Below are 27386 nucleotides of genomic sequence, written 5' to 3' on the forward strand. Positions count from 1 at the left end.
TTCATATTTACTTAGGAGCAATTGAGAGTTGCTCACTAGAGTTCAAAGATTAGGCCATAAAGAGCAATTTAGGGCAAATGAAATTAAAAAAGAGTCAAAGATTAGGTACACAACTGGGTAAAAATTCATTTACAGAGCTCTCCTCATATGGGAGAGCATTTAGGCTACAGAAACATTTCATCCTTATGAATATATACATATATATATATATTTTAATCTTAGCGACTTTATATTTGAATGCAGAAAACTTAGGCAATTTTGAATGTGTAGTTACTGCATAATTCCTTGTAACACATTTCCTTGTAAGTAGACTATCTAGAAATGATTTACAGGTTCCTTGGCAGTATTTAGTTCAACATTCCTACAAGAAACCACTGGGAAAAATAACCTAACTTCCTCACTCAACTTTTTGATTTTTTTTGATGCTTACTAATTAATAGCAGTGTGTGCTATAAAATTAGTACAGCTGGAATGTGAGATGCTTTCTGGCCTGTTTGGAGGTACTGAATGCATGCTGCTGACGTGAAAGTCAGCAGGATCCCACATTGCTCAGCACCTCCAAGCCCAAGGCCACCAAAAAAGGCTGCAGCTTTGTCCTCTCACTGCTCCTGAAACTACCCTGGACATATTGTACAAAACACTATGTGCTTTTTTGTACCTCAGGCTGGCTTTGCTTTTCTTTTCTTGCACTTGGCAACCATCAAAACCCATATTCCTAGTAGTTGTTAGGCCTTAGTTTTTTAATGGTGTATATACCCAGAGGTGCACTATGGCACACAGTACTCTGTGGAACAGACTACTCAAGTCCTTCATGTTTTAAAATGATTAAGCATTTTTTCCAAAGTAAGAAAATATTGTGAGCAAAATGGTGGTATTTGGTGGCCAGACTAGGACTGAAATTTAGGTTAAGGAGTACTACCCTAGTGTGGTAGATCCCACTACTTCTTGTTGGCATAGACTTACTGAGCAACACAATATTATAATCAGCAGTCATAGATTCATCAAGTGCAGCTCCTACACTAAAAAGCAACCCAGACAAATTCCTCTCAAGCAGCATTAGAGGTATTCTCTTCTTAATCCATGCCTGCAAAACCAGCTTTTCTCAGTCAGCAGTGCTGACACAGTAAGTCACACATCCCTTATCCATTGTACTAACCTGGCTATCCAGTCCAAGCAACAGAAGCATAATAAAAAAAAGGATTGCCCAAAAGGTGGGCAGTGGCATCATGGACACAGCTTTTGGGTAGGCAATGAAGGCCAGGCCTGGACCTAGAGAAAGAGAAAATAGGGAGGGGGGAAGGGAAGGGAAGAAAAGAAGTAAGTACCAGCTCTTTGGTAAAGGTAGCCACCCTCAAATTCAGGAATGCCTGGTTCCGTTCAGATAAATCCAAACGCAGCTGGAAATACCAGAAATGAAACAGTTTGGCTCTTTTATCTGAAATCGAAGCACGCATGACTACAGCAGAAACCACAGGCAAACCCCGAGGCCAGTGCTGACAGATCTCCAGTTTTAACATCTGTCTCAAACATGCCAATAATGGAGGTGTCCTACACCTGCCCTGCATGGACACAGGACAGTCTTGGGGGCTGGGGGACAAGGGGTGACCCAAGGGAATGGCAGAATCCCACTGCTGGCCCACATGGTCATGATGAAGATGATGATGAAACTCTTTTGCATGCAGGGAGGGGACTCTGCTACAAATGTTCCCTGGGGTTTCCACTAATGCAACCACTGCCTCCCTCTGTATGCAACCTCCAAACCCTGCATGGCTTTGCTAAACTGGGGTTTGCACTCCAAGGAGTTTGCTCCTTCTCCTCTGCAAACCCTCCCTGCTGCACTGAGTGATCAGGCTACTCCCAGTTTTATCAACTGAAACTTGAGAAACTGCTGTTAGGAACTGCTGGGGTGTAAAATCACTCTGTGTAAAACTGGTTCCCCATGCTGTTGCACCATCTGCCCCTATCCAGGCCAGCCTACATGGACCTGCCACAGTGACACTGAGCATGGCCATCATCAGCCCCAGCTGCAGGATGGGCTGCAAGTGTAGGAGGACCAGTGGGGCTGGGGCTGAGTGCCCAGGGTCTCTGCTCTGGAACCCAAAGTGTGGAGTGCTCCTCCCTAGGCGCGGCCTCGCCTGCCCTGTGACCAGGTGTCACCTCACTGGTACCCACACACGGAGCACAGGCACAGTGCTCATCTCCAGAGGCACCCTCACCTGCAGCCAGGTGCTGCCAGCTGTCCTCTGGGAGAGCTTTTGTGGAGAGAGGAAGAGCCCTCCACCACTGGGAGACAGCAACACCCACAACTCGGCATTTATGGCAGGCTCTCGGAGGATGTGAAGAAATTTGGTGAGGCTGACAAAAAATTCTGAGGGTAGATTACAGTTCAGAGTGAAACCAGGAATGCCTGGCTCATCTGATTGTTTATTTGAGGAGCCTTCAAAGTGCCAGTTTTCAAGTGGATTTGTGTAATTTTCAATAGGAAAAGGGATTTTTTTTTAAGATGCTGCAGTGTGGGGCCAAAAAATCTTATCTCTGATCTGTACAGAAAAATCTCTAACACTGCTCTTCCTACCTCCCACTTTTCCTTTCCAACAAGAAAGATGGAAAAAGAAGCAAGAGAAAGGTAAAATGAGATGACTTTTTTTTCAAACTAAAGAAAAACTTTGAGTCACTGAAAATATTTGAGCATAAATAAATACATATTAGCCAACAATCAAACAACTAATTTTATTTTAAATGAAACACAACTAAGATTTTATACGACAGAAGATACCAAAAAATTGGTGAATGTCTCAAATTTTGGGGAGCTTTGCTTTTTTCCCCCCTTAATTCAGTAGGGGGATCATACAGTAGATCTTCTCTGAAGGAGAGCTGCTAACAGATGGCATCTGCAGCTGATCTGTGCAATTGATGAGATAGATGAAAGACTGCTCTCCTCAAAATTTGCTGCAATTCTGTATGCTTTGGCCAGTAAAACTGTTCTTGCACTGTGATACCAAGTGTCCTAAGCCCTGAGCTAATTTTGATTTTTCTTTGAAACTGTGTTCAAATATAAAAAGAGAAGTCCATGTGAAAGAAAATGTTCCTGGCAAGCCCTCAACTGAAACATAAATAATCTAAAAATTGTATTTAATTTGAAACCCTGTTGTTTTGAAGGGTGTTTTGCAAAAGTGAAGCACTTGTGGCTGCTATTAAAAGCCAGTGAGGACTGCCATGATCCCAGCCCACGCACTGGCTGATTGCCATGGGCTGCTGTGGCATGGCTGGAGAGCTGCAGAGGCAGAGACCAGGCAGGCACCAGGAAACCCAAGGCACTATTGTCAGACATGCTTAATCTGAATTTCTTTGCAAATAAATAAAAAAAAAAAGGTAGATCTTCTGGTGTAACAGCGCTACAAATTGCAGGGTGGTAAAGTATTTTTTCCAGCCAAACAGAGGCCACATGGATTAGACAGGACTCACTATGGTTTTGTTGAGCACCCACTGCTTTCCTCTCTATCTTTAAAAGAATTTCCAAAAAAAAACCCAACCTGTTTATTTAAAATCTACTTTCACTGAGGAGTCAGAGAAGTCTGAGTTAATGTTGAGTAAACCTGCTAAAGCCAGTGAAGGCCAGCAGTGAGCAGTGCTGTCAGCAGGAGCCAGCCCTGGCTGACAAGTGTGTCCCAGGCACATGGCACCAACACTGAATTTGGCACCAGGAAAAAATGTGGCCATGAGATTGTGCTGTCAGTAAATTTGCTGATGTTCCCATGGCTTTCAGGAGGGCAAACAAATGGTGTCATGGATAGGGCAGGAGGAATTTAACTCGCTGGGCAGAGATGGGGTCTCAGCCCTGGACAACATCTTCTGCCAGGTGCTGCAGCCAATGGCAGCACCTCTGCTCGCTTTTTCCTGACCCAGGGGACCAGTTCTGACCTCCATCTAAAGAAACCAAAAAAGGCAAGGCAGAAAAGAGAGGCTCAAGAACCTGCTGAATCCTTCTGTGCTGAGAAGAAGCAATGAAAACTTCTCCCAGAGCCCCATGCAGGTGCTGGGACACTCATGCCAGGGGGACCAAGTGTCTGCAGTAGCTCTGCACTTATCTCTCTGAGAAAAGCAGCAAGAAAAAAACATGGGAGATAGTTTGGATACTTTTGGATAATTTCAGTAGTGTTTACTGTCAAATAAAAATGTCCCCTAGGACTTAGCCAAAGACCAGCAGTGATGGGCACCCACTGCGTGGTGAGACAGCTGCAATCTCTGGCCATTGGTGGTATGGATTTAAATAAAAGAGTAGACAATAAAATATGCAAAAAAAAATCAAAAGCCAATTTCAGAAGTCAGTCTGTGCCCTTGTTGTCCCTATAATAAGCTATTAAACTCCTCCTTTAAAAAATGCTTTTTGAGGTATTGGAAAAAGAGTATTTAAACACTGAGGTAATCTGTGTTTAAAGATTACTTAACAATCCAGTGTTACTATAGAATTGTTTAATTCTAGAAATGTCAAGTGACAGGAATGCAGCTGCCTCTATCAGAGATATAATAATAAAAATTAGAATAAATATTGACCAGATAAAAACCTAATGTACAAATACTTAAAAACACTACTCTTGGAATTGATCCACCTACATATAAATCAAAAAAATAGGGCTATTTATGATTCATTCAATAGGATTATTCCCTTGCTTCCTGTTTCCAAACAAAGCAATCAACCTCTGATCAAAATAAGCATTATGGCCAAGATTGTCACTAATTGCACTTGCAAGAGCTATTGCAGCCACCCAAGAATACAGTGGTGCCATCAGTGTCATTAGTTTTTCATTAGGCCTTGTGAAATGAGACATTTTTCTTAAAGACTTAACTCCCAGAGCCATGTTATTAGAAGATATATTGACTTTCATTTTTAATAGCATGTTTGCAGAAATTCTATGCAGTTGAATTAAAAGTGCTCAAAAATTAGAAAGAAATATCAAAAGTGCACTCAGGTGACACTGTTATTACTAGAATCTGATCAGCTTTAAGCCTTATGGCTGTCAAGGCCTGATTCATTATTTTTCCACAGTAATTCCCAACTAATCTGTCTGTTCTATGTGAAAACACATGGTTACACCTGCCCTCATGGACTAGAAATGCACAGAGGAAAAATGTCTCCTGTTTTGTTTGAGATACAGTCACAAGTTATGAGGATTGAGCTTCTACCTCTGCAAGTGCTACCTCTGAATGTTAATGGGAAGGACACTTCTGAAATAAGGGAGAAACCTAAGTGAACATCAGATTTCAAACTGGACTTTGACAGTTCTGTCAACCTCACACTGAAGCTACAGAGGACAAAATCAGGATTGCAACACCTAGAGCTCCTGTGGGTGAAATGGTCCACAAAACCCTGGAGATGGAGTTCTCCAACTGCTCTTTCAGTGAGATTTGGGCATGTCTGTGTGTGTCCCTTCAAAAGGCCAAGGTACTAATCCTACTCTAGAGCTGAGAGCAAGCAACACTAAACTATGAAAAACACACAAACACTGGTGATTTGCATTTGAATGAACATTAAGGTAGTCTGAAAAGAAGGATGGAACAAATTCCTGAATCAATGACATTCTGGATCCTGGATAATGGTGTGGTTATCTTAGCTCTAATCTCAACTCAAATAGATTAGCAGACTTTAGGAAATGTGTTTGCTGCCCTGTTAATCAAGACAGAGTAAACAGTACAACCCCGGCTAACCCTCACTGCTCTAGATTAAAGCCCAAATCAACAAAATGATTATTTTTTCTGGCAATTATGGGAAATCTTGTTCTGTTTTATCACTTAGATGTTAGCTGATTGGGTCTGCAGAACTTTGCTCACACGCTGGGCGGCAGTGCCCACCACCACTGCCACCAACACCATCGTACCTGACTCTGCCACATCAGCAATGTTCACCCCTTGCTCTTGTGCCATGAAGCCCAGGACGGAAAAAATTGCGAAGCCAGACACAAAACTGGTACCACTGTTCAGGCATCCCAGCAGCAAACAGTCCCTAAGTCACACATATGTCATGGAGCAAGTTAATTAAAAAAAAAATTAACCCATTGTCCCTACTTTATTTACATCATTTAGCTAAAACACTAAACCCCCTTGGATGGAAACTTGCCTATAGCAGTTGTATTTGTACTTGTTGTAGCTCCCCAGGGAAGTCATTGCTCCTAAGCAGATTGCATATGAGAAGAAGATTTGTGTCCCTGCATCTATCCAGACCTAAAGGGAAAGACAGAAACACTGTTATTACCAGCATTGTCGCATTGCAACAATCAACACAAACACACAGTTCAAACCAAGCAAAATCAACAAAATAATTGTTTCCATTGAGGGTGAGAGCTAAAGGACCAGGGAGACAGAGAAAGAGAACAACACATTTGCAAGTTTGGTTTTCACAAGGAAAAGAAAATTGTTAGCATCAGAACCCAGAAGAACATAATCTCTACAATAGTTCCTGTTTCCCCTCCCCAGAGATGCTCAATATTTCTAATTTCTTAGTCATTCAGCTGATCCTTCCTGTTGGCGCAACAATAAACGTGTTTCAGTGCAATAGGAAATGCAGAAGTATTTATAACATTGCTCATTTCTCTTGTAACTCATTTCAGTTAGAGTCAGCTGACAGATTCCTTAAACTGAGGATGTGAAAAGCTTGAGAAACAGGTTTGTGTATTTGGTTTGTTTATTTTTCTAGCTTTCTGGTTGTTTTTGTACCTGTTCAAATGCAAGATAAAAAGCCATAGGGGTAGGGGGAAAACAAGCAAAATACAATGCATTTTATAAGATACATATCTGATCTTGGTCTCATGATTCTTTGTCCTGATTACATTTGAAAAAAAAACACAGAGTGAAATAACCATACACTATGAGCTTCTTGGCTAGTAAATACATAGCAAGCTATCAAAACACATCCTCTGAATCCCATCTGTTCTCTTCTTTCTGTAAATTCAAGTCTGCTAACACCAGTGGAAACCAGCAAGGAATCTGAGTAAGTGAGAATGTAGACTGAGGACCATTACCTCCTCCCTCCCACCATCACTTCCCAGCACCTTGCTGACTGCTGTCTCCTCAGAGTGATGCTTTTGCTAGACCGTGGGTGGGAGCCAGCCAGCTCACGTGAACCTCTCCTGCATTATCTGCTGACACTCTGCTTAGGGCTAATAGTAGATCATAAAAATGATAGGGTCCCATAAAAGAAGAGTCACTCATAAAATATAATGTCTCCTGTGAAAAGGGTGTCTTGTAAAAGAGGACAAGACTAGACAATGAACTAAATTTTCATGATGTTTCTTTCAATTACCCTTTTACCCTTTACTTCAGTTCTTTAGCGACTACTGGAATTTTAACTAAATTCTCATTAGAAAGAAATAGCAAATACAGATGTTATTTCCTATCACTGCGACCAACATTTTATTATTTTCAAAGATCCCTTGTTTTCTTTTTTCATGGGGGAATATTGTGTGTTTGTTTTTATTTCTCACATGAACACTGTTGGCTGAAACAATGCTGATCTACTCAAATGTCCCACACTTGCACTCTGTGAGCACAGACAGAATTTCTATCTATACAAAAAAGTAAGCCTGGATCCCACTAGCCAGGGCTAAGCAAAGAGTAGTTCCTGTGCTTCAAAAAGCATTTTTTCCACCTTTTCATTCTTCTATAATTTCATTCACTCCTCTCCCAATCTCCTCCTATTGAGCAGTGGGAGATAAGTGACACTGGTACTCACAGTTGTCGCTTGTTGGTCCATCTGTGAAGCTCACGTGTCTCTCCTTTGAAACTAAAGACTACCCTCATTAAAAAAATGCGTCTCCCTTACCTTACCAACAAGAAAGCTGAGATTGTATAACGGGACAGAGTCTACAGCCTCAGAGTCCTTTGACATAAAAAAAATACACACGCATACACACACAAACATACACATGGAAAGATGCATTAACACATTTAACAGTGACCTTCTCAAGCAGATCTCTGGAAAATATAACCCAGCATTAAAGTTCATGCTATATTTGGACCTCTAAAGACTGTGGAAAAAAAAAGTGATTGCTATTACATCAGCACCATCACCCTCCACCATCCCCCTTTGCAGAGGAAATCATCCCGCTCCCCACTGCTGGTTCTGTACCTGTGGGTCAGCTAACCGTGAGATATCAGGGTAAAGATAAAACTTGATGCCTTCTGCAGCTCCAGGCAGGGTCACGCCACGGATGAGCAGAACAAGGAGCATGATGAATGGGAACGTGGCAGTGATGTACACTACCTGGAAATCAGAAAAGAAAAAACGAATGTTTAGTCTGTGGCAGCCAAAGCTCCAGAATCAAGAGAGGTCTCACACTGGGAACTCAAAGCCCCTTCATACCTAAAAAAGGGTCCAACCTGAGTTTCTGTGTCTGCTTTCAGTTTAATGGTCTTTAAACCTTATTGCCTTAGGTCTGAAGGCAATGCATGAATCCCTCCAGAGGGCCCAGTCAATGGTCATGTCACTCAGATGTGATGTTATACAGTTCATGACTTTTGTTCAAATTCTGTCTTTGTGTTTGTCCTCCTCACATGGCAAGCACACGTCTGCCAGGGAAGTGAAAAGGTTTCCTCACTGAGGGCCCCTGAAACATTACCTCATTCTTTATTGGAACTTTAAAACTTACAAACTGCAAACTGTTTCGCAAGCTCTGCTGCTGCCTCTGACCTTGTGTGCAGCCCCACCACTGCTTCTACAGTCAACTTCCCCAGGGACTGTGTTCAGAGATGAAGGTAATTTAGCCAGTGCTCCCGTTCTCCCTTCCCATCTCCTTGAACACACCAAGACCTTCAGGTTGGCATCAGCCTCAACAGTGGTAATTTCCAGTCCTAAAACTTCATTCTTGCCCTTGCAGCCTATTCAGCAACATCATTACTGGAAACTAAGGCTCTATTCATCCAGTTTGAAAATATGTCTTCATTATCTTTAACCTCTATTCCCACTCTCTTTGAATAACAGCCTACTTCTTCTCTTCTTGTTATCTCCTCATTCATTTGATGAAAGAGCCCTTTGCTTTCATCTCCAGCACGAGGGTTAATTGAGCTTGCATTTGGACAGTTCTATCTTTAGACCCACACTTTTTGACCTCTAATATTTTGTTTTCTTTGCTCACCAGTGCTTTCTCTCATTTTTTACATAACTGCTGTGCTACAGTCGCTACTATCCAAGAAAGGGCATTTTTCTTGGAGTGAGATGATTCCCCCAGGTAATTACAGTTTGCTGCCATGAGTTAAAATGTATTTTTGTTTTCCAGAATTTGCTTAACTACTGAAAAAATCCCAGGATGTTCCATTTTTCTTCATAAGTGTGTCCTCTGAGAATAATGAGGAGAGCTCAAAGCCTGCATTGCCATAATAACTCTCAGAGCAGGGTTGATTTCATAGAATGAAAGGAAATTTTTTCATCCATGCCCTTTTTAATTCTCTCTTTGAGTTTTCTGTATATTTTCCACAAACAACATGTATTGCACGTTAGCCTAGCTTTGCCAAAACCAGGATAAAAGGGGGATTTCTGCACCTTCTTATTTTTTAAAAATAAGTCAGAACTATAAAAAAATCAAAGTTTTCTTACAAAACAAAACAAAACAAAACAACCCCCCAAAAAACCAAACAAACAAAAAAAACTTTGACGTATTTGCCAGAGCTGAATGAACAAAAATACACTGAGAGTTTTTGCACTGAAGGTAGAGATTCTCTCACAATGCTGCAGGAATTTTTAAGATCAAGCCCATTTTCTGAAGCTTAAGCATAACTAATATTTTTCATCATGATTTTGTATTTATTTATCCAATGCTTTGCTAAAAGATTTTAAAACTACATCTTCCCCCCACCCCCACCCTACTCTCCAAAGAGCCATTAACACACTGGAAAGCAGGGAAGTGCTATAAACAACCCTCTCCTAAAGTAAACTAGACTTCTCAAATAATTCAAGTCCTCCATTAGAGTTTACAGTTTACTTTTGTTTGACCCCAAAGTTAATGGAGTCAACCGGAGACTTCCCAATGGTTTTGTTGGTCTTTGGCTGCACACCCGCACGAGCTCTGAGCCGCAGAGAGCAGAGAGTGAATTCCTACCAACCATCCCTTCTAGAGAGGAGACCCTTCTGCAGGATTTGCAGAGAACACAGATTTTTAGATAACTGATTTTAACAGACCTGGTTTTAACCTTTTATGTTCATGTGGAGTGGAGATAGTACCACAGGGAGCTTGGAATGCCTCTCTGTGCTACAGGAGCCTTTGCTGAGCAGACACCAGGGTTGCCAAAGGTGCTGCAGAAATGTTCAATTCCACCCTGCTGCTGCAGGAGATTTACTGCATCTACCTTTACTATAAAACTTGTACAATCTCCTCACTGAGTCACATCAGTCAAAGGGAATAGAAAAACAAACATTTTTTGTCAGTGCGTGGTTTAGAGGTGTGGAAGCTGTTCTTCGGGGGAAAGGTGCCAGGAATCCAGGGTAAGGCACCAGCTTTTTAATGAGGCTCATTGATAAAAATCACAGAAAGCAAGGCAGAAACTGCAGTAAAGCAAGTGCTTTAGTCAAGAGTGGAACTCATGAGGTCTGACTTCCTATAAAGTTTTGCCTCCTGGTTGATTCTGCAGTGTGCAACAAGCAAAAACTGCTAAATGATGCTCTCTCTGCAGCTGAGGCACTTGGAATTTCTCCCTCTGACTTCTCTGGGGTCTGATAAAAGATGAGTTTACACTGTGGCCTTTTCCTTAGGAAGGGCACTAATGGGGTCACTTCCTTCCACTTAGTTGAGAAGAAATATGGAGAACTTAGTACCTTGAGATCCCTCCTCCCCTGTCAGACTTAACACTGCCTCAAGCAACAAGTTTGAAAGCTAAGAATTACACAAACACAATGGCTTCAAAACTTATAAAAATAGGTATAAAACCACTACTGAATGTAAGGGGGAACAATATTATGCTTTACACCAAGCAACTGACCAAGACTTTCAATGCAGCAGGACATTCAGGAGTGATGCAACTGTTATCCTTTACAGGAAGACATGATTCTGAAGAGTATGTGACAGGACCAAACCCACGAGCTATGCAGGATCGTGTCAGTGACAATGCTCCTGAACAAGTACCTAAGTTTAGTCTTGTGTGTCTACACAGAGCTGTTTTGTAAGCGAGCAGCGTTTCAAAACTGCTGTGCCTCCACAACACCCCTACCATGGGTATGTTAGCATCCATCCTGCTGCACTGGAATGAACTTGGCTGGAGTGAGAACACACAGTGAGAGCAGCACCCCAGATCACAAGCCTGAGACCTTCCACACTCATGACACCAGTGGGATGTTCATCTTCTGAGAGCCTAAGTGCGGCTCAATCTGTGCTTGTATCTAATTCTTGATGCCCTTCCAGTAATGGTTACTTGACTCACAGGCATTTTAGACATTGGTAATGACCTTCAAGAGTCAGTTGAGTATGAATTCTTCTCTTACTCAATGGAAAAATACAGTTTATCCAGGAAATGGGGAATATCTTCAAGAACAGCATTACTTAGTATTCCTCACATCTCTAACTGCAGTGATTATAGAACGGGTAAAAGAGCACATACCTTCCCAGTGGATTTGACTCCTTTCCAAATGCAGAAGAAACATATCACCCAGACAAGGAGGAGACACAGTGCTAGATCCCACTTGATAATACCAATATCTTCAATTCCCGAGGACAAGCTCAGCACATTGCGCCTGAATATTTGAAAGGAAACAAAACAAGAGAGAGATGCAGGAGCTCAGCTGATGCAGACTGGTTGTGATGGCTGAGAATACACAATGGTGTGCAGGGCAGCTGATGCACAGACAGATCTCTGCTCTCAAAACTCTTGCTAAGTCAACACTCGGCTATGTGACCAAAGCTGTGCTTTGCAACCCTAAATCTCCTCTATGTCTGTGGGACTCCTTAATTCAATATATTGCACAACATTTTAAAAATTTAAGCTCTTTTTAGCAGCCTATGACCACCCCAATATGAGATAAAAAAGTATTTGCTTTCTTGAAGATTGAAGACCAACTTGCCCCAGTGAAGCTGCCTGGCAGCAGTACACACCATGTCTCCATCATGGGCACTTGCACCTGACCTGTACCCACGTTTCTGCTCCTTTTCAGCTCCTTAGCAAGCCTGCCACGAGGAGGAAAGGGAGAAAGCAGCGCAGGGAAGTGTCAGGCTATGCAGCTTTGCAGGGTGAAGGCTCCTCTTGGGGCCCCCCAAACAAACACTGCCTGGGTGCTGCCCTCAGCACCCCCAACACTGGGATCTCATTTAGCTAACACCAGATTATTTGGGAAACTTTATTCCCTCACTTAGGTTAATAAATAAAAAGTAATTCCTGAGCTGTGTTTTAAGGGAGCAACATCTGACCATTAAAAGAGTCTAATCCAGAGGGAAAATATTCATTAAGGCCTCTCTTTTTTCAAAATTACTGTGGTTTACCATAAAATACTTAATTTAAACTATTTTTCAAATAATTTTAAACATACACTGTCCTCACACACTGCGCAGGCCTTGTCATACTCAACACTTCATTTGTCAAATATGTAAAAGAACAAACTGTTTCTTACTGCTCACTGGGCTAAAACTCTTCTGCAAATGAACCCAGTAAACTCTGAAGAGTTTCTGCAAGGTTTTTTCAGTCAAGGAGAAGTTTTGACCTCAATTGCCACAGAAATGCCTTGCCCCAAGACTACAGAAGTGAACTTGCTACCTAATAAATTTTTTTATTAATTATTAGTTAAATTTTACTTTCAGACAGCTGTAAAAGTCAGGCACTTTCATTCACCAGAGTCATGGAGAGCAGAGCCCAGAGCAGTCTGGGTGCTGTATTGGGTCAGGCTTTGTGTGGGGATCCAGTACAACACAGACCATGGTGGTTTGGTTTTCCCCTGAACTAATGATTTTTTAATTTTTTTTTTCTTTGCTATTACCATGGAAATAACAGTGAATTAAGTCCCTGATGGAAAATCTGCAATTAGTTTTTGGAAAGAGCCCTGGATTGACCAGTTTAATAGGACTCAAACCCTCGCCATCTGTTTTTGTGTCTCTGTTTGCCAAACTCACTTGGATTACCTGTGTGACTGTGTTCTCACACCACATGCTTTATTCTCTCTGAACGTCTGTGTATTTTGTTATGAAAAAGGACTAATGGCACCAGACAGGGTAAGTCTGCCCTAATCAGCACAGCTATTCAATAGTCATGAGAAACCCCTCAGTAATGAATATTTGGCATAAAGTTGCAGTCCTGCTTCACCTGAGCCTAAAGAAACAAAGGAAAAACCTGCTGTGCATATACAAAAGAAGAAAATACATTTATAAGATGACAAAGTTCAGCCGCAACCTTCTATGCCTTTTTAAAAAATAAATGGCAATTTTCCAATCAAAGGGGCAGTTCATATTAAAAAGGCAATCTATAGAGTTGGCTCTTGGGGAACAGTGAATAATTAACTGCAAATGCCTTTTGGAATAGGGAGCTTTATTAATGCTTTCAGCTAAGACTTCTTTGCTTTTTACAGTGGAACTAAAAGCGAGTGGCCATCCCTCCTAGAGTTTGCTCCAGCAATTTTTTCAAGATTTTTTGGAGGACACCCCAGTGGCCTCCTGAGAGCCCACTTGCTTTTCTATGCTTTCCTTGCTTATCCCATCTCACAAAGACTGACTTCCTCAAGGAATACACCCAGAATTACTAAGGGAGCTTCAGCATTACAATTGTTTTATGACTTCTAGCCCTACATATTTTTGCAGAAGCACTCAACCTGGATTTGGGACCCTGTACATTCAAGCTCAGGAAGGAGCATGAGCTGGGCTGTGCTGATAACTCTTTAATTTTGTTACATAACCCCCATGCTACTGAGATTCAGCCAAGCCCACTCAGCTCCCTTCACACCACTCACACACAGAATTGTTACTCATTCAGATTTATAGTCTGATGCTGTCATTAACTGTCACTCATATATAATCAATGGGACACCAGGCTGAGGCTGAGGTTGTTATAAACAGGAGTTCTTGACCCTTGAACACTAATATGTTCTTGTGCATGCAATATGGAAATGTAACAGGAGCTGTAACTGGCTCTACAACATAAACAAAAATAAAATGAAGAGAGTTATGCAATCCTTGGGGGATATTCCAGCTCATTAATCAAGTGAATGCAGACAGGACCTTTCAAACAGGAAAGGTGAAGTACCCTTTCATGTTGGATGGACAAGAAAAATTAACGCTGAAGAGGTTGTACAGAAGAATACTAAAAGGGGACTATAAAACAATTTTTAAAACTCAAGTTTGCTCTTAAAGGCAGAGACAGCTACTCTAGATTTTGTTTAGTTTTTTGTGTTGCTCCCTTTAGGATTACATGCCGTTAGCATGTGATGGTCTTTCTTGGGATTTGGACAAATAAAGTCTGCTGATTACCAAATATTTATAAACACTCGGCCAGCACCAGACAATCAGGGGTTTTGTTTAACCATAATTACCCTATTACACTTATCCCTTATGTATTAATGTGTGTGTAAGCCTTTCAGGTTTTGAACTTCTAAATAAAATCTCCAGAAATAAGACCTGAAGCATGTGATACCAAGAGGTAAGCCTCCTGATATAAAGCCTGATTTTCTTAACCCCCTTTCATTGCTGCTCAAGCAAGCATGTGATTAGCACGAAACATTAATTCAAATGAACTGAAATGTCAGGCTGCACTGTACATCCAGCCAGGCTGAAAAGTTCAGTGTGAAGAGGAAAATGCATCTATGTGGTCAATTATACCTGGGCAGCACTAATTTCACAAAGCAGTACTGATGAGGACACTATATAAATGTCCCACAATTAAAATGGCGTTGGGTTTCGGAAACCAAATACTCACAAACCTCTGAATTAAATTGGAATTAATTGTGCCATGAAGCAGATGGATATCTTAGTTAAAGACTAATTATTTACCTGTCCTTTCAATGTCGGTAGCTGGCTGGCTGGCAGCCAGTATTGTCTATGGCAGCATGGTACCTGAAAGCTCTTACAACTATTTTAAATTTCAGAATTGTAAAGAATAGTAGCATGGCTGGGGAAAAAAATTTCAGTGCTTGCACCATGTGAAAGCTATGCTACTTTAATTACAACAGTGCTGCGTGATCTCTGCTCTTACTTTAAGACATCAATAGTTATTTATGCAGAGACAGCAGCTATTTTTAATACTCCTCTAAGTGTCATGACTCCTGAAGGCAGCTTGCTCTGTTAAGGGCAGTTTTGCCCATGATGAAACAGTGAATTATGGGCAGTATGACTGTCCTAGTGGGATTACAAAGCCAAACTCCTCCCTAGCAAGACTCCAGGGAAGAGTTCAGCTTACAGTGCCTAAAACTGTTGAGAACACAAATTAAAGTGACTGCAAAGTGCAGGGAGAGCTACTCCAGAAGCACAAATTGCTGAGTAACCTTTGCTCCAACTCTGCTACAGACACAGCAAGGGCACAGCTAAGGACAGCAAAGTGTGTGAGGATCAAGGATTTGTTGTCCAGCCTCAGGCTCCTCCAGCCTGACTACATCAACAGGAGGATTTGGCTCAGGTTGCAGAGGACTCACTTCCCTTAGAGGGAAGTTGACCAAAAGCTCCACCACTAACGTGCTCCCATGGGGACACCATTCCCCTCCCCTTGGCTGCCCTGCCATCACCCTCTTTATCACACACCTGCTGTGCTGTTACCCCCAGACAGCTCTGCTGTTCACTCTGCTGTGCTAGAGCCCTCACTCTTTTACAATCCCTCTCCCAGCTCCCAGCCCTTTTCCTTTCTGTTGTGGTATCTTCAGTCTCCTCAAGTGAACATGCTGCCTGTGCTGCCTGGGGCCCCCATGGAGACAATTTGCCCCAAAAATCTGTGCAGTACAGGAGTAGGAGCTTCCAGAGCACCAGGACAATTCCACGGCCACATCAGGAGCCACCAAGCTCACAGCTGCCTCAAGGTACAAGAGGACTGTCAGCAAAATTACTGCACAAAAATGACAATAAACACAGTGCTTTGGGAGTCTGGGGGAGCAGCTATTTCAGGGGCAGCACTGGGAGCTCTGCTTCCTTGGGAGGCCTTGAGAACACCTTGGAACACATGAACCAGCCACTCACTCGGATTCAAGGCCTTCAGTGCAAAGTCATTGTGGGAGAGTCCAAAAGAGGGAGAGCTGCTTCCTCTTCTACTACAACTTGCCTCTCAGTTCCCCCAAAATGTCCAAAGGTACCATTTAACAACAGTTTTCCAACTTCCTCCATATTTACAAGGAAGGAAGTCACCTGGGAAAGCAGTTGCTCCTCAGCATGGAAATGCTGAGCTCATGGTGAAAACACTGCTCTCAGAGCCTGTACCCTGTCTCTCACTCCAGCCACCAGAGCCTTTTGACAAACTACCAATCCAAGATTCAATCTGCTCCTTTATATTTCAGCTCTTGTGTTACAAATTTTAGCACAGTTCCTAAGACTATTTTTTTCTAAACCTAATGCATGCCAAACTTGCTCAGCATGAGCATGATTCCTGCTGGGGCTTTGGTTGATTCTAATTTTTAAAAATAGAGAAGTAGGTACAAGTTGATTAGACATGAAACTGCTCTTTAAACATGCTGAAAAAGCCAAGCTGAGCCAAAAACTGAATCTACCCATAAGTGACTATCTGAGCAAGCAAGCAAGCAACCAAAAAACTATTAATAAACTATTTGAAGATACTTTGGATTTAAATTTCCCTGCAGGTGTCTTCCTCTGCTGCTTTGTTTTCACACTTATATAAACACACAGAGTTTTGAGGTCAAGCCTGTTCAGAGATCATGTTATGCAATATGATTTAAAACTTGAAAAATAACAGAGAAATGAGAATAAGAAGCTTATGACTGATGAAATTCAGGCATCTGGCAAACCAGTCTCCTCAGAGACTGCACAGAAAAACGTTGTAACGGAGATGACCTGAGAAACCTAGAATACAGGACAACATTCACCACCTCTGTCAGATTTATTACTGAGGTCAAAGTCTTACATAGCTGTCAGGCTGAAGAGAAATGTGTTATAGCTTCACATAGTGTACTGCAAATGCTAACAGCTGGGGAAGAGGCAACCACAAAGGTGATGGATGATTTGTCACTGTTTCCACTGTAAATCGCTGCTATCAGGGCATCTGCAGTGACTTGTTTGTGTTTCTCCTGCTGCACTCAAAGAATCCAGCCAAGGAAACAAGTTTTCTTCCACAGAAGAAGCTGTACTGGGCTTTTAAAGCTCCATGTATGGTCTAGAATAAATACACATCGATCACCTGCCTCCACCACTCCTAGACTTACCAGTCTGTCTCAAGATCAGTGAGAACCAGTAGCAAACACTGGTCAAAAAACTGACACCCACAGCAATTTTCTTTTCCTATCTAACATTCTCCACTGGACTTCCATAAAATCTCAGGACTGACCTCTGGCACACCACCAAAAGCTCCCTGAAGACATCACAAATAGGGGGTACTTACTCCCAAAACTCTGTGACAGGAGAGGTGAAGTTAGTGGCATTCAGCGATATCCAAAGCGTTTTGTTCTTCCTGAGAGTGTCTTCCACGCAGGTCGGCGTGTTCCACTTCTGGTGGCAGTGTGCCCATGGCAGCACGCTCTGGAACGACTGGAACAGGTAGTAGAGTCCCCAGGCCAGGATCACGATGTAGTACACGTTCAGAAGGGACACAATCACTATGGAAGCATAACCAATTCCTGGAAAGAAGGGGAGAGAAAAGAAAAACGTGCAGATGTGACAGCTGCTGCACCTTGTGATCTCCTGGGGCTGGTGCCATTCCCACTGCACTGTGGGCTTGTGTCCTGCCCAACCCTGCTCCTGATGGAAACTCAGCTCAACCACACATAACACAGACCTGCCACATCTCTGGATCTCAGGGCTCAGTTTCTGGCTATGATTTGCTGACACTGAGGGAGGACTGCAGGAATCTACCCAATTTAACACTAACCCAGCTTTTTCAAGTTTTACTGGAGGAAGGTAAAGGTATCAGGCTTTGCTTGTTTGCTGCACCATCTCACTTCTTAGGTACCTATGTGGGCAACCTCATTCTTGCCACACTGTCCCCCAAGCCAACTTTTCTGGCAGCAGCTCAGCTGGACAGCACCTGCACTACTCAGTTATCAACTGGCTGGGCTGAGTCTATGTGGGAAATAAAAAAGGACATTCCTTGAATGAGTTAAAAAGGAATCAATGTGAAAGCAGTTGTTCTGTCTCAATTTCACTTGTGCAAAGGAAGGATGGCATTTGTTGATCTTATGGTTACCTGGATCAACCTCTGCTTACAGTTATGAACCACAGCCAAAATAAAAATACTTCCTTAAAAAATTTAGAGGTGTCTCTTATAAGAACTTATGAGGCTCTCTTTAACATCACTCTGATGAATATTCCAGCACTTGGGATACCTGCCTCATATTTTACAGTTTAAAACCTTGTTGCAGCAGGAGTCCCTATGACCAGAGATTATTTTCATGTCAGATAGAAAAAGAGCAAGTGCTATTTATTCTGTACATCTGCATTTCTTTCAGCATATACAGCTAGTCACATTAGCTACACTTTCTCTTTATGGATGCCTGGGAGATTGCTATTTAAACAAGTAACATTCCTTCTTCCTCCTCCACCTCCTCAAAAAAAAAAAGGTTTTCACGAAAGTGGGAGGAGGAGGAAAAAAATTAAGCTAAAGCAGCACAATTACATCAGCTTCAGCAGCATTTTGAGTACCAGGTGGGAGGGTGAACCTCAGAGAAAACCCCCACTTCTGCTGGGGTGACATCAGGGGAGAGAGATGCCTGAAACAGCAACAGTGGCAGAGCTTGAGACATGCCAGTGTGAAGCGCCCACTCTTTCCAAATGGGATTTGAACAGGACCACATGTTCAGTGTAGTTATTTCAAATGATTCTGCCTATGTTGTCCGGCTGTAAAGGGCAATCTACACACAAGACAGGCATCTGTCATTTTTCTAACCTGTCTTTCATTTTTCCTTCCAGTTAACTTCCAGAGCAGCCTTCATACTGCTCCTGTGAGCACTGAGCAGGCAAAGACCATTTGATAATATCATACCAACATTAGTCAGGACCTGCTCAGTTATGACCAAAGCCCTATTCCTGAATCCCACCCAAAAACGCTGTCCAGGTTTTGGCTGTATGAGTAGCAGACAGATGATAAGCTTTCACATGGAAGAGGGGTTTTGATTTCATGACCAAAATAACATTTTAAGGATGGTTTCGTTAATGCCATCTAGCCTTCCAAGACAACACTTTCTCTGATACCTGTAAATGGAATGTGCAAATGCCTTAAAAGCCATAATATGTATTTTCCTTCTTGGTTATTGGCAATTTTTCCAGTTAACAAGCTGATAGCATCACAATCAATACCTCACTTTGTCCTTCAGACTCTTTGACTTCTACCTTTCCAGGAACCAATATCATACCCTTAATTACTAGAGCAAATAGCTGAGTTAATGGACATGGGGGAGTGGTGTTGCTACATATGGTTTACAGAGGGGTCTTTAGGCAGTAAAGCACAACAAGATGTACTAACCAGTGAAAATAGGGCAGATCTTTTCCCAGCATGTAATTCCACCTTCGGAGGTATACTGTCCTAGCACCACCTCCAGGAAAAACACAGGAAGACCTCCCCCAAACAGGAAAATGAAATAAGGTATAAGAAATGCACCTGTTGAGAAAATACAATAGTACATAATGAGATTAAATGAATGAACTTACACAAGATCATCAAAAAAGTGGCAAAAGGCACATATAAGCAAAGAAAGATATTTGATACTTCAATATCACTATGTAATAATCTTGTTTTGGGGTATTTTTACTAATTTTTTCTGCAAAAAGGTTGAGTGTAGGCTGGAAAGGGCATTTTCTTACCTCTTTAAAATGAGTATCTCCAATAACAATGGCAGATGGTTAGGCACACAATACTTTGACATGGCTCAGACTGCTCTTATTCTGAAATCTCCTGGTCTGAAATCCTAATGTTCTATATTAATAGCATATCTTTTGGTTAAAACTCTGACTCACTTGAAGCAGAAGCAAAAGAGCAGGAAAGTTTCAATAGCACAACATTTGAAGTTGCTGGATTTTCTCCCTAATAAAATTTGACTAAAAACTATTCAGCAATGAAACCATCTCTCCTGAAGACTGACAAGGGAGGCAGAAAACAGATGTATGAGCAGCCTTCTTAAAACTGGGTGAGGAGCAGCGAGCATGGGGCAGACAGGCAGAGTCCTGAGCGCGCAGTGAGAGCTCACCTCCGCCGTTCTTGTAGCAGAGATACGGGAACCGCCAGACGTTGCCCAAACCGATGAATCCCCCTGCCACGGACAGCAGGAAGTCGATCTTGCTCGCCCACTTCTCCCGCTGTGGTGGCTTTCCCTCAGCCTCATCCTCAGGCCGTGTCCCCGGGCTCTTGCCAGGGGAAGGTTTGAGGATGTCCTTGTGGAAATCTTTCAAGCACTGAAGCTTTTCCTTTGTTGCCATATTTCTGCTTTCTACACAGAAAACAAAACAAAAAAAAAGAAAAAAAGAGAGGTTTGTTAAACAATCTTTTCCAGCTGAGCTCTCTAACACTGCAAGAACTGTTTAGCCAAACTCATTGCTTACAGAACAGTGCTGTTTATTAAGATGAGATAGGAAAATACACCTGATGACTTCACTGACCATGAGAGACAAAGTCCCCCTGACTGTGTGGTCATCTTTCTGCAGCACTGTGAAGCTCTGGCACTGCTGCCCTGCTGCCAGCAGGGAAGGGGAGCCCCAGGAGTGCTCCCTGTGCTGCCTCCTGCATGTGGTGCTCCTGGGCAAGTGTCTAACACTGCTTCCATGCCCAAAATAAAATACAAATCACTGCATCTGGTTCCTTCTAAAACATCCATGTGAAATACAGAATAGTAAATCTCACCTTTCCAGATAAAACACATTCTTCTACTTCCCAATAAGCAGAGCGATCCTATATTATTTATTGCCTGCAATTTCCATTCCCTGAAGTACTGTAAACCTTTCAGAAAACTATACATTCATAAGAGCTGCAATGGAAAGCCATTTGTTCTAATCAGCCTGCAGGAACTGAAGGAATCTTTTCAGTTTATTCCATTTTCATAACTGCACTGTTTTCCCTTGACATCAATAAAGGGACAAAAATAAGCCTTTATATTCAATTATTGTGAAATGCACACCTATGCAACGGAACAGTTTGATGAGAATGATGGTTCCTTAATTAATTAAAAAGTCAGTGGCATGAGCCATATTAAATCATAGTTGGTTTAATAATTTATATATATAATTTATTATCAAAATCATAGACATTCAAAAATAATAACAGAAGGAATTATTCTAACAAGTGCCTTCTTAACCAAGATTTTCCAATGAAAACAATTCAGGAATAACTTGCAGCTTTTATGTTAACTGAGATCTCAGGCATATGTGGCCAATTCATTCCCCACATTACTCAAGTGACTTCAGCTGGATCTGATCTGTTATTTTTGCATAGTGTGTTGATACTGAATTTTTCACCAGAACCAGGCAAACCAGCAAGTTTGTTCCAGACCACAATCATTTGCTGCTTATACATGTCATTAAGAGTGCAGTCATAAAAAAATCCTGCTGCAGATTATCGTGTTTGATAGCTGCCAGCCTCCCCTGTACCTGTGTACTGGTTTTGATCTCTCACCTGACCGAGCTCGTGGCAGTGACCCGAAGATTGAGCTGACATTAGCTCTGCAGGAAGTTTTTAATCCCAACATGATTTTGAGATAGATATGCATCACTGTACCTGTAATGCTTTCCATTCACCACGGAAAGTTTCAGAGGGCCAACAGTGCCACAAACCACAGCAGCTCCACGCTCCCCACTGGCACACTGGTGCCTTTGCAGAGCAGGCACTGCAGCAGCAGCTGCCTATCAGGCCATGATCTAAAGAGGGACTTTAATCTCCACAATGTTAATCATTATGACTTTCTACTGGTTTTTAAACAAGGCCATTGGTGGGTGCATAGGGTGACACGAGCACTGCAATACCTCATGATCAACAGCAGAGAGAGCTCACAGAAGGAGAAAGTGAATCACAGGGTGATGGAGCATCACCACTGCAGGGGATGAAGGCAGGGCAAATTCCACTAAAATGTCTCCTGTTTGTCACTGCTAGAGACATGGTATGAGATAAAGAACAAAAATGGTAGGGTCAGCTCTGTAACAGTCTTTAGGCACTTAGTTGCTTTTGGGGCTTAATTCACAGTAGCTAACTTGAGTGGAGTATCGTGAATGGAGATAATGGAGGTGCCTCTAAAAGGGATTCCCAGCAGCATTAACCTCCCTGAAACATCTGCATCTCACACCGAGCCCCAAAGTGAAACCATCCTGCATAAACCCTCTCTTGAGGGAAAATAAAAAGTAGATACAACTGCTTTTCTTCAAAGAGGTGGTTGATGTCCTGCTTTCACTGCAACAGGTATGGAAAAAGCTCATTTTTGCTTTCTTTTGCTATTTGTGCTGCTTGAATCCCTATCTTTCATCTTGCAGGAGCATGTCACAACCATCAGGCAACAGGCTATTCTGGGCTGAGGAATGGAGGGCATTTGGATCGACTCATGGAAGCTGTTCTTCACAGGGGTTATTGAAACACTCATCAACAGAGGGACAAAGCGTGCTAAAGAGAGAGGCTCACACCTAGTGTTTAGGGTATGCTCCTTTTTTTCTCCCAATTTTTTTGTGAACTGTGGGCCAGCCATAAACCTGCTTAAGAGGGCACAGAGATATATAGATTTATAGATCCCTGCAGGATTAGGTTTGAAATAGGAGCTTAACTGCTCCCCGTGGAGACTGATACTGGAAATACCCCGAAACAGAACACTGGGAACACAGGCTCCCCTTATGTAAAAAAGCCTAAGAGGACCTGCAGCATTAGCCACCTCTAAGATTAAAAACTCTTCAGACTTGCAATTTTTTGCAATCTACTTTTATCTTGTGACACAGAGTTCTTTATTTTTCTGCCAGCTCTAATCCTCTTGCCTGCGGATTTACTTTGACCCAGGTGTTAGTCAGTCCTCCCCAGAGTTTGCAAGGCTGACCAGTTGATTGCATTCTGTAAACCCTGACTCTCCCTGGGACAAGGTGATCACCCTTGGTTTGTTCCAATTACCCCCACACAAAATGTGAAATGGTGCCTTTCCAGACTCTTTCTTTGTAACTGAGTGGAACCACATTATAAAAAGGGATTTCTAATTTGTCTCAAGATACCCCAAATTAACGGCTGTGCTTGAAAACCTAATTAGTAAGCGTAAATTTTGCTTCAGCCTTAGCTGGAGTGTGACAACAGATCATGATCTCTCCCTTAGTCCATGAACCCTCAAGGTCACACTTTCTTTTGGGGTCATTTCACTGTATGGGTGGCAGGAGATGAGCCAACACAACTTTGGTTCAAGTCACCAGCTCTCAGTGGTGGGGCACTACCTATTCAAGGCTTGCACAAAATTAGCAACAGCCCAGATTTACTGTGTACAGACTTGCTAAAGTCCCAATTGTGTCTGGAGGGCCGGCAGCTGTGGCTGGCAGGCACGTACGGTCCACCAGTACCACAGGAATTGTCACTAAATGGCCACCTGGGACTGTGGTCCCAGCCCATGTCACGTTCAAGGGATGTTGGATTTATCCCCCTTTGCTGCCAACCATTGGTGTCCACCCAGTCATTCCCAATTACAGGAACTGTCTACAAAGGCTGCAAGGGTGGGGGGTACGGGCGATTCTCCCTGGCGAAGAAAAGCCAAGAAAAGTAAGTTTGTTTAGTGAAAGGCATTGTCTTTTTCCTTAATGGGGTTGGAGTTTCATTTCCTTTAGCTATGTCCCACTGGGTGAGGCTGAAATGGCTCTTAAGGGAAATAGTCTGACAGAGATGCTGAAACAATATGTTGTCACCGCCCAGGTCAGAACCAGAGAATAATAGGTTATTTTTACTGTATCACTTAGTGGGGATGGTATCCGAGATCTAAGTCCATCAGATTCCCCCAAGGAAATATATTGTGAAAAAGTGCTCTTACAGCCACACAGTCCAAAAGGAGCGGTCCAAGTCTGAGGTATATGTCTGCCTCCTGGAGACACACGTCTGCCTTCCAGGAGCCACATCTGACTGGGAGAGTACCCCCTCCAGGAAGCCTCAGATGGCCCCAGGAAGCTTTGGCTTCATCTGATGAACTCAATATGGATAAATAAAAAGCAGCAGTCAAGCCTACTATTTATGGTGTGCCCCTAGGCTGAGCCCAGTCACACTGCAAGAGCCTGATCCAAAAGCAAGGGGAGAAAAAATCCAGCCTGGGCCTAGCCCAGAACTGCTCTCATATGCACTGGTACAAACCCTCAATAACTGAGGATGGAGCAATCGATTATCAAATCAATGCTGGTAAAATATGGAAAAATAGAACCAGGCATGGGCACTGTGCAGTTCACAAGTATCTGCTCGCTGGTGTGGCCAGGACGCCCTTCCACAGGAGAGTCATGTGTCTGTCCCTTGCACACATCTCCTCAGGTGAAATACCCTGCAGTAACCCAGGCTCTCTTGTTGCCCCCCATAACTGAGCAGTCTTTGGTGCACAGGTGAAAACACCATAAGACCAGCCATAAAAGGAGTGATTTCACAGCCAGCTTGGCTTGGGCCATCCCCTGGGCTATGGGCTACAGCTATCAGATCTTCACACGTAGAGCCTGCACCTCAGATAACCCATACCCTTTAAAAAAATAGTGGTGTTGAAATGTAATCCCCCATAACATGCAGAAAAATGAGTGGTAGAGGAAGGGGGAGGCTGCACAGGGCGGGCAGAGGGTGAGTGATGCCCATGAGGGAAGGCTGGCACAGGGTCCTGGCCAGCACAGCCAGCACAGCTGCTTGTCAGAACAGACACAACCCCCAGTACTGCTGAACCACTGGCTTTTTTTGACAGACAACCCATGGATTACACATCTGAAAATACACTGTGTCCAGTTTTTGCTTTGGGATTACAGTAATGATCCGCTCCAAGCTTCTTATAGCAAAAGACAAGTGACCAATGCACAGCAACACCTTCCAGGAAGAGCCTCGAGGACAAATCCATTGTGGATGCCACCTCATTTAATAATCACTAAAAATCAAATCTTTCAAACAGTGTATTTCCAAATAGTGATGGAAATGGGAAAATCAAAGTCTGCCTGTACACACAGATATGTGTTTGTAAATATTTACACATGCTAAAATGCACGCCCTGTCTTGCATCTGAACACCAGAAACCACAGCAAAGGAGATACTTCTTTTTTGGCCAATGCATATAAACTTTGATTAAAGCTTCAACATACTGAATTGTTGACTAGAATGGTAACTGAATGTGATTTTTCCTAGCTTATTTTTCTGTTAGAAAGCTAAAAGTAAAGTACACATTCAGAGTGTCTTTGACCTTGATGGGAATGCTGCTTGAAGAATGACTGTATGGCTGTACCACTGATTTTATGGACTATTTTTGCAGTATGATGTGTATCATCATTACTTCTGCTTTCAAGGACCCTTTTCTACTAAGTTTAGCCTGTGCAGACTGTATATCTCGAGCTTCTCAGTGCTCTCTCATCCTTTTCTGCCTCAATGACTTTTGAAAGACATCAGTTTACCACATTATAATTAATTTTTCTAACCCTGTTTAAACTCACTGCCTCTTTAGACTTTGCCATCTCTCTTATTTTTCTGTCATTTATTCTGCATCTTGCAAATTGAAGTCAACATTCCTTTTAAAACTGAGCTTTCCTAGAACTGCCAATCTATTTGTGCGTTGGCTCTTTTAAAAATTTTTATTATTTTACATTCAGATTCATGAATATTTCAAAATTAGATGCCCCAATTGCTGGATCACAGCTAGTCTTCAAATAAGCAGCTTCCACTTTCATTGAGAGCAATGGAAAAACTGCTATTGATTTCAACAGTAGTAGGATCAGGTCCCAAATAAAACTGCATTCATTATGTTTGGCTCATTTCCTAGGATTACTTGGAACTTTGAAAGCTGTAATTCTTGATGTTGACAGCTCTCCCTCCCTCCCAGGGCAGTGTGGTTAAGCCAATCGATACATTATTAAAATAAACAGCCCCTTGATCAAACTCATGGCTTTAGTGCAAGTCTTTCTACTCTGGGGGAAAAAAGCCTTTATGTCTGCCAGCCCTCAAGGCCCTACCAGTACCCAAGGAGCACCTGACTTCACTTATTGTCCCTAATTCATATCCAAGTTCATTCTGCTTCATTGAACAAGATACCCAGGATTTCTGAAAAATAATACCACTCCCTTTACTGCACACACTGCATCTCTTCCTCCTAAAAAGTGCCTCTAAAAACTTCCTGACCTACAGCTCACTGTTCTGTCTTTAACGGACTCCTCTTTTTCTGTATGTTTTTCCCTGGGTTTGGGTTGTTATTTAAACCCTAGAATCCATTTGTCCTTTCTTCATTCTCAGTTTTCACTCTAACTTTCTCCATCTCCCTTCTCACTTCATAATTTCCTTTTCTTTCACTGTGACACTTTTTTTAGTCTTCTAAGATTGACTGGAAAATCTGCTACTGAAAATTTTCTAGGAGGAAAATGAACTTCTTTATAAAGCTGAAGCCCACTCTGAAAGAAAAGCCCAGGGCTTAATGCAATTTCTTTTTCATCAGTTGTGGTCTGGACAAAAGGTATCTTTTTTCCCTACATGCTTTTTTTTTCCTTGCTGCTGTTTCCATTCATGCTCTTCAAATGCTTCAAATAGGCACCATGTCACAGCACTGAGCTGTTATAAAATCCTGCATCTTTGCTCAGATTTCAGCAGCAGAAAATCTGCAGTCACGTAATACTCTAGATGCTCATTTTGTTCTACTTATTTCTGTCAAAGAACAAAGCAGTTACAACTCAACCCAGAACAGGAGGAAATGAAAAACTCCTTTTCCGTTGTGTGGGGTGGAAAGAAGGAAAATGAATACCTACAAATTCCAATGGATTTCAGAGGGAACATGACCCTGACCCTAAAGAGGGGCTGAAGCAAAGATGATGCTCCCCAGCCTCAGGGATGCAGCCTGACTGCCCAGGGAGATGGCACAGGGCACTCGTGGCAGTCAGCAGGGAAGGGCACGGGATGCAGTGAAGCAGAGCTCTGGCACACTGAGTCACCCTGGCTGTGACTCTGTCCTGCTGAAATCCCCTGTGGGCAGTGTCTCCTGCATCCCAGTGCCAAACCAAGTGTCCTGCCTGGAGAGCCATGGTGCTCCTGCTCTGCCCCTCCTCAGAAAGCAATGCCTGGGGTTGCCCTTGCAAAGACTACCCAGGGGAAAGGAGGGGGGTTGGCAGAGGTAGAGAGACTGAGGGGAAAATGCTCATCCT

The 27386-nt window shown here is 42.6% G+C and overlaps 1 protein-coding gene across 8 annotated transcripts in view; it reads right to left on the minus strand.

The window, feature by feature from the left end:
- The window catches only part of SLC6A6 (solute carrier family 6 member 6), a 92776-nt gene that overhangs the window by 13076 nt on the left and 52314 nt on the right, over nt 1-27386 (minus strand). For all 8 annotated transcript variants that reach the window (XM_033071917.1, XM_033071915.1, XM_033071916.1 and 5 more), the window contains 8 exons: nt 20285-20524; nt 19564-19698; nt 17488-17722; nt 11581-11713; nt 8123-8257; nt 6116-6219; nt 5877-6001; nt 1157-1269 (listed from right to left, as the gene is read on the minus strand). In XM_033071917.1, the coding sequence (XP_032927808.1) occupies nt 1157-1269; nt 5877-6001; nt 6116-6219; nt 8123-8257; nt 11581-11713; nt 17488-17722; nt 19564-19698; nt 20285-20524 (1220 nt within the window). The remainder of the gene's footprint in view (nt 1-1156; nt 1270-5876; nt 6002-6115; nt 6220-8122; nt 8258-11580; nt 11714-17487; nt 17723-19563; nt 19699-20284; nt 20525-27386) is intronic.

Source organism: Catharus ustulatus, chromosome 13 (genome assembly GCF_009819885.2).
Source record: "Catharus ustulatus isolate bCatUst1 chromosome 13, bCatUst1.pri.v2, whole genome shotgun sequence".
Taxonomy (NCBI): domain Eukaryota; kingdom Metazoa; phylum Chordata; class Aves; order Passeriformes; family Turdidae; genus Catharus; species Catharus ustulatus.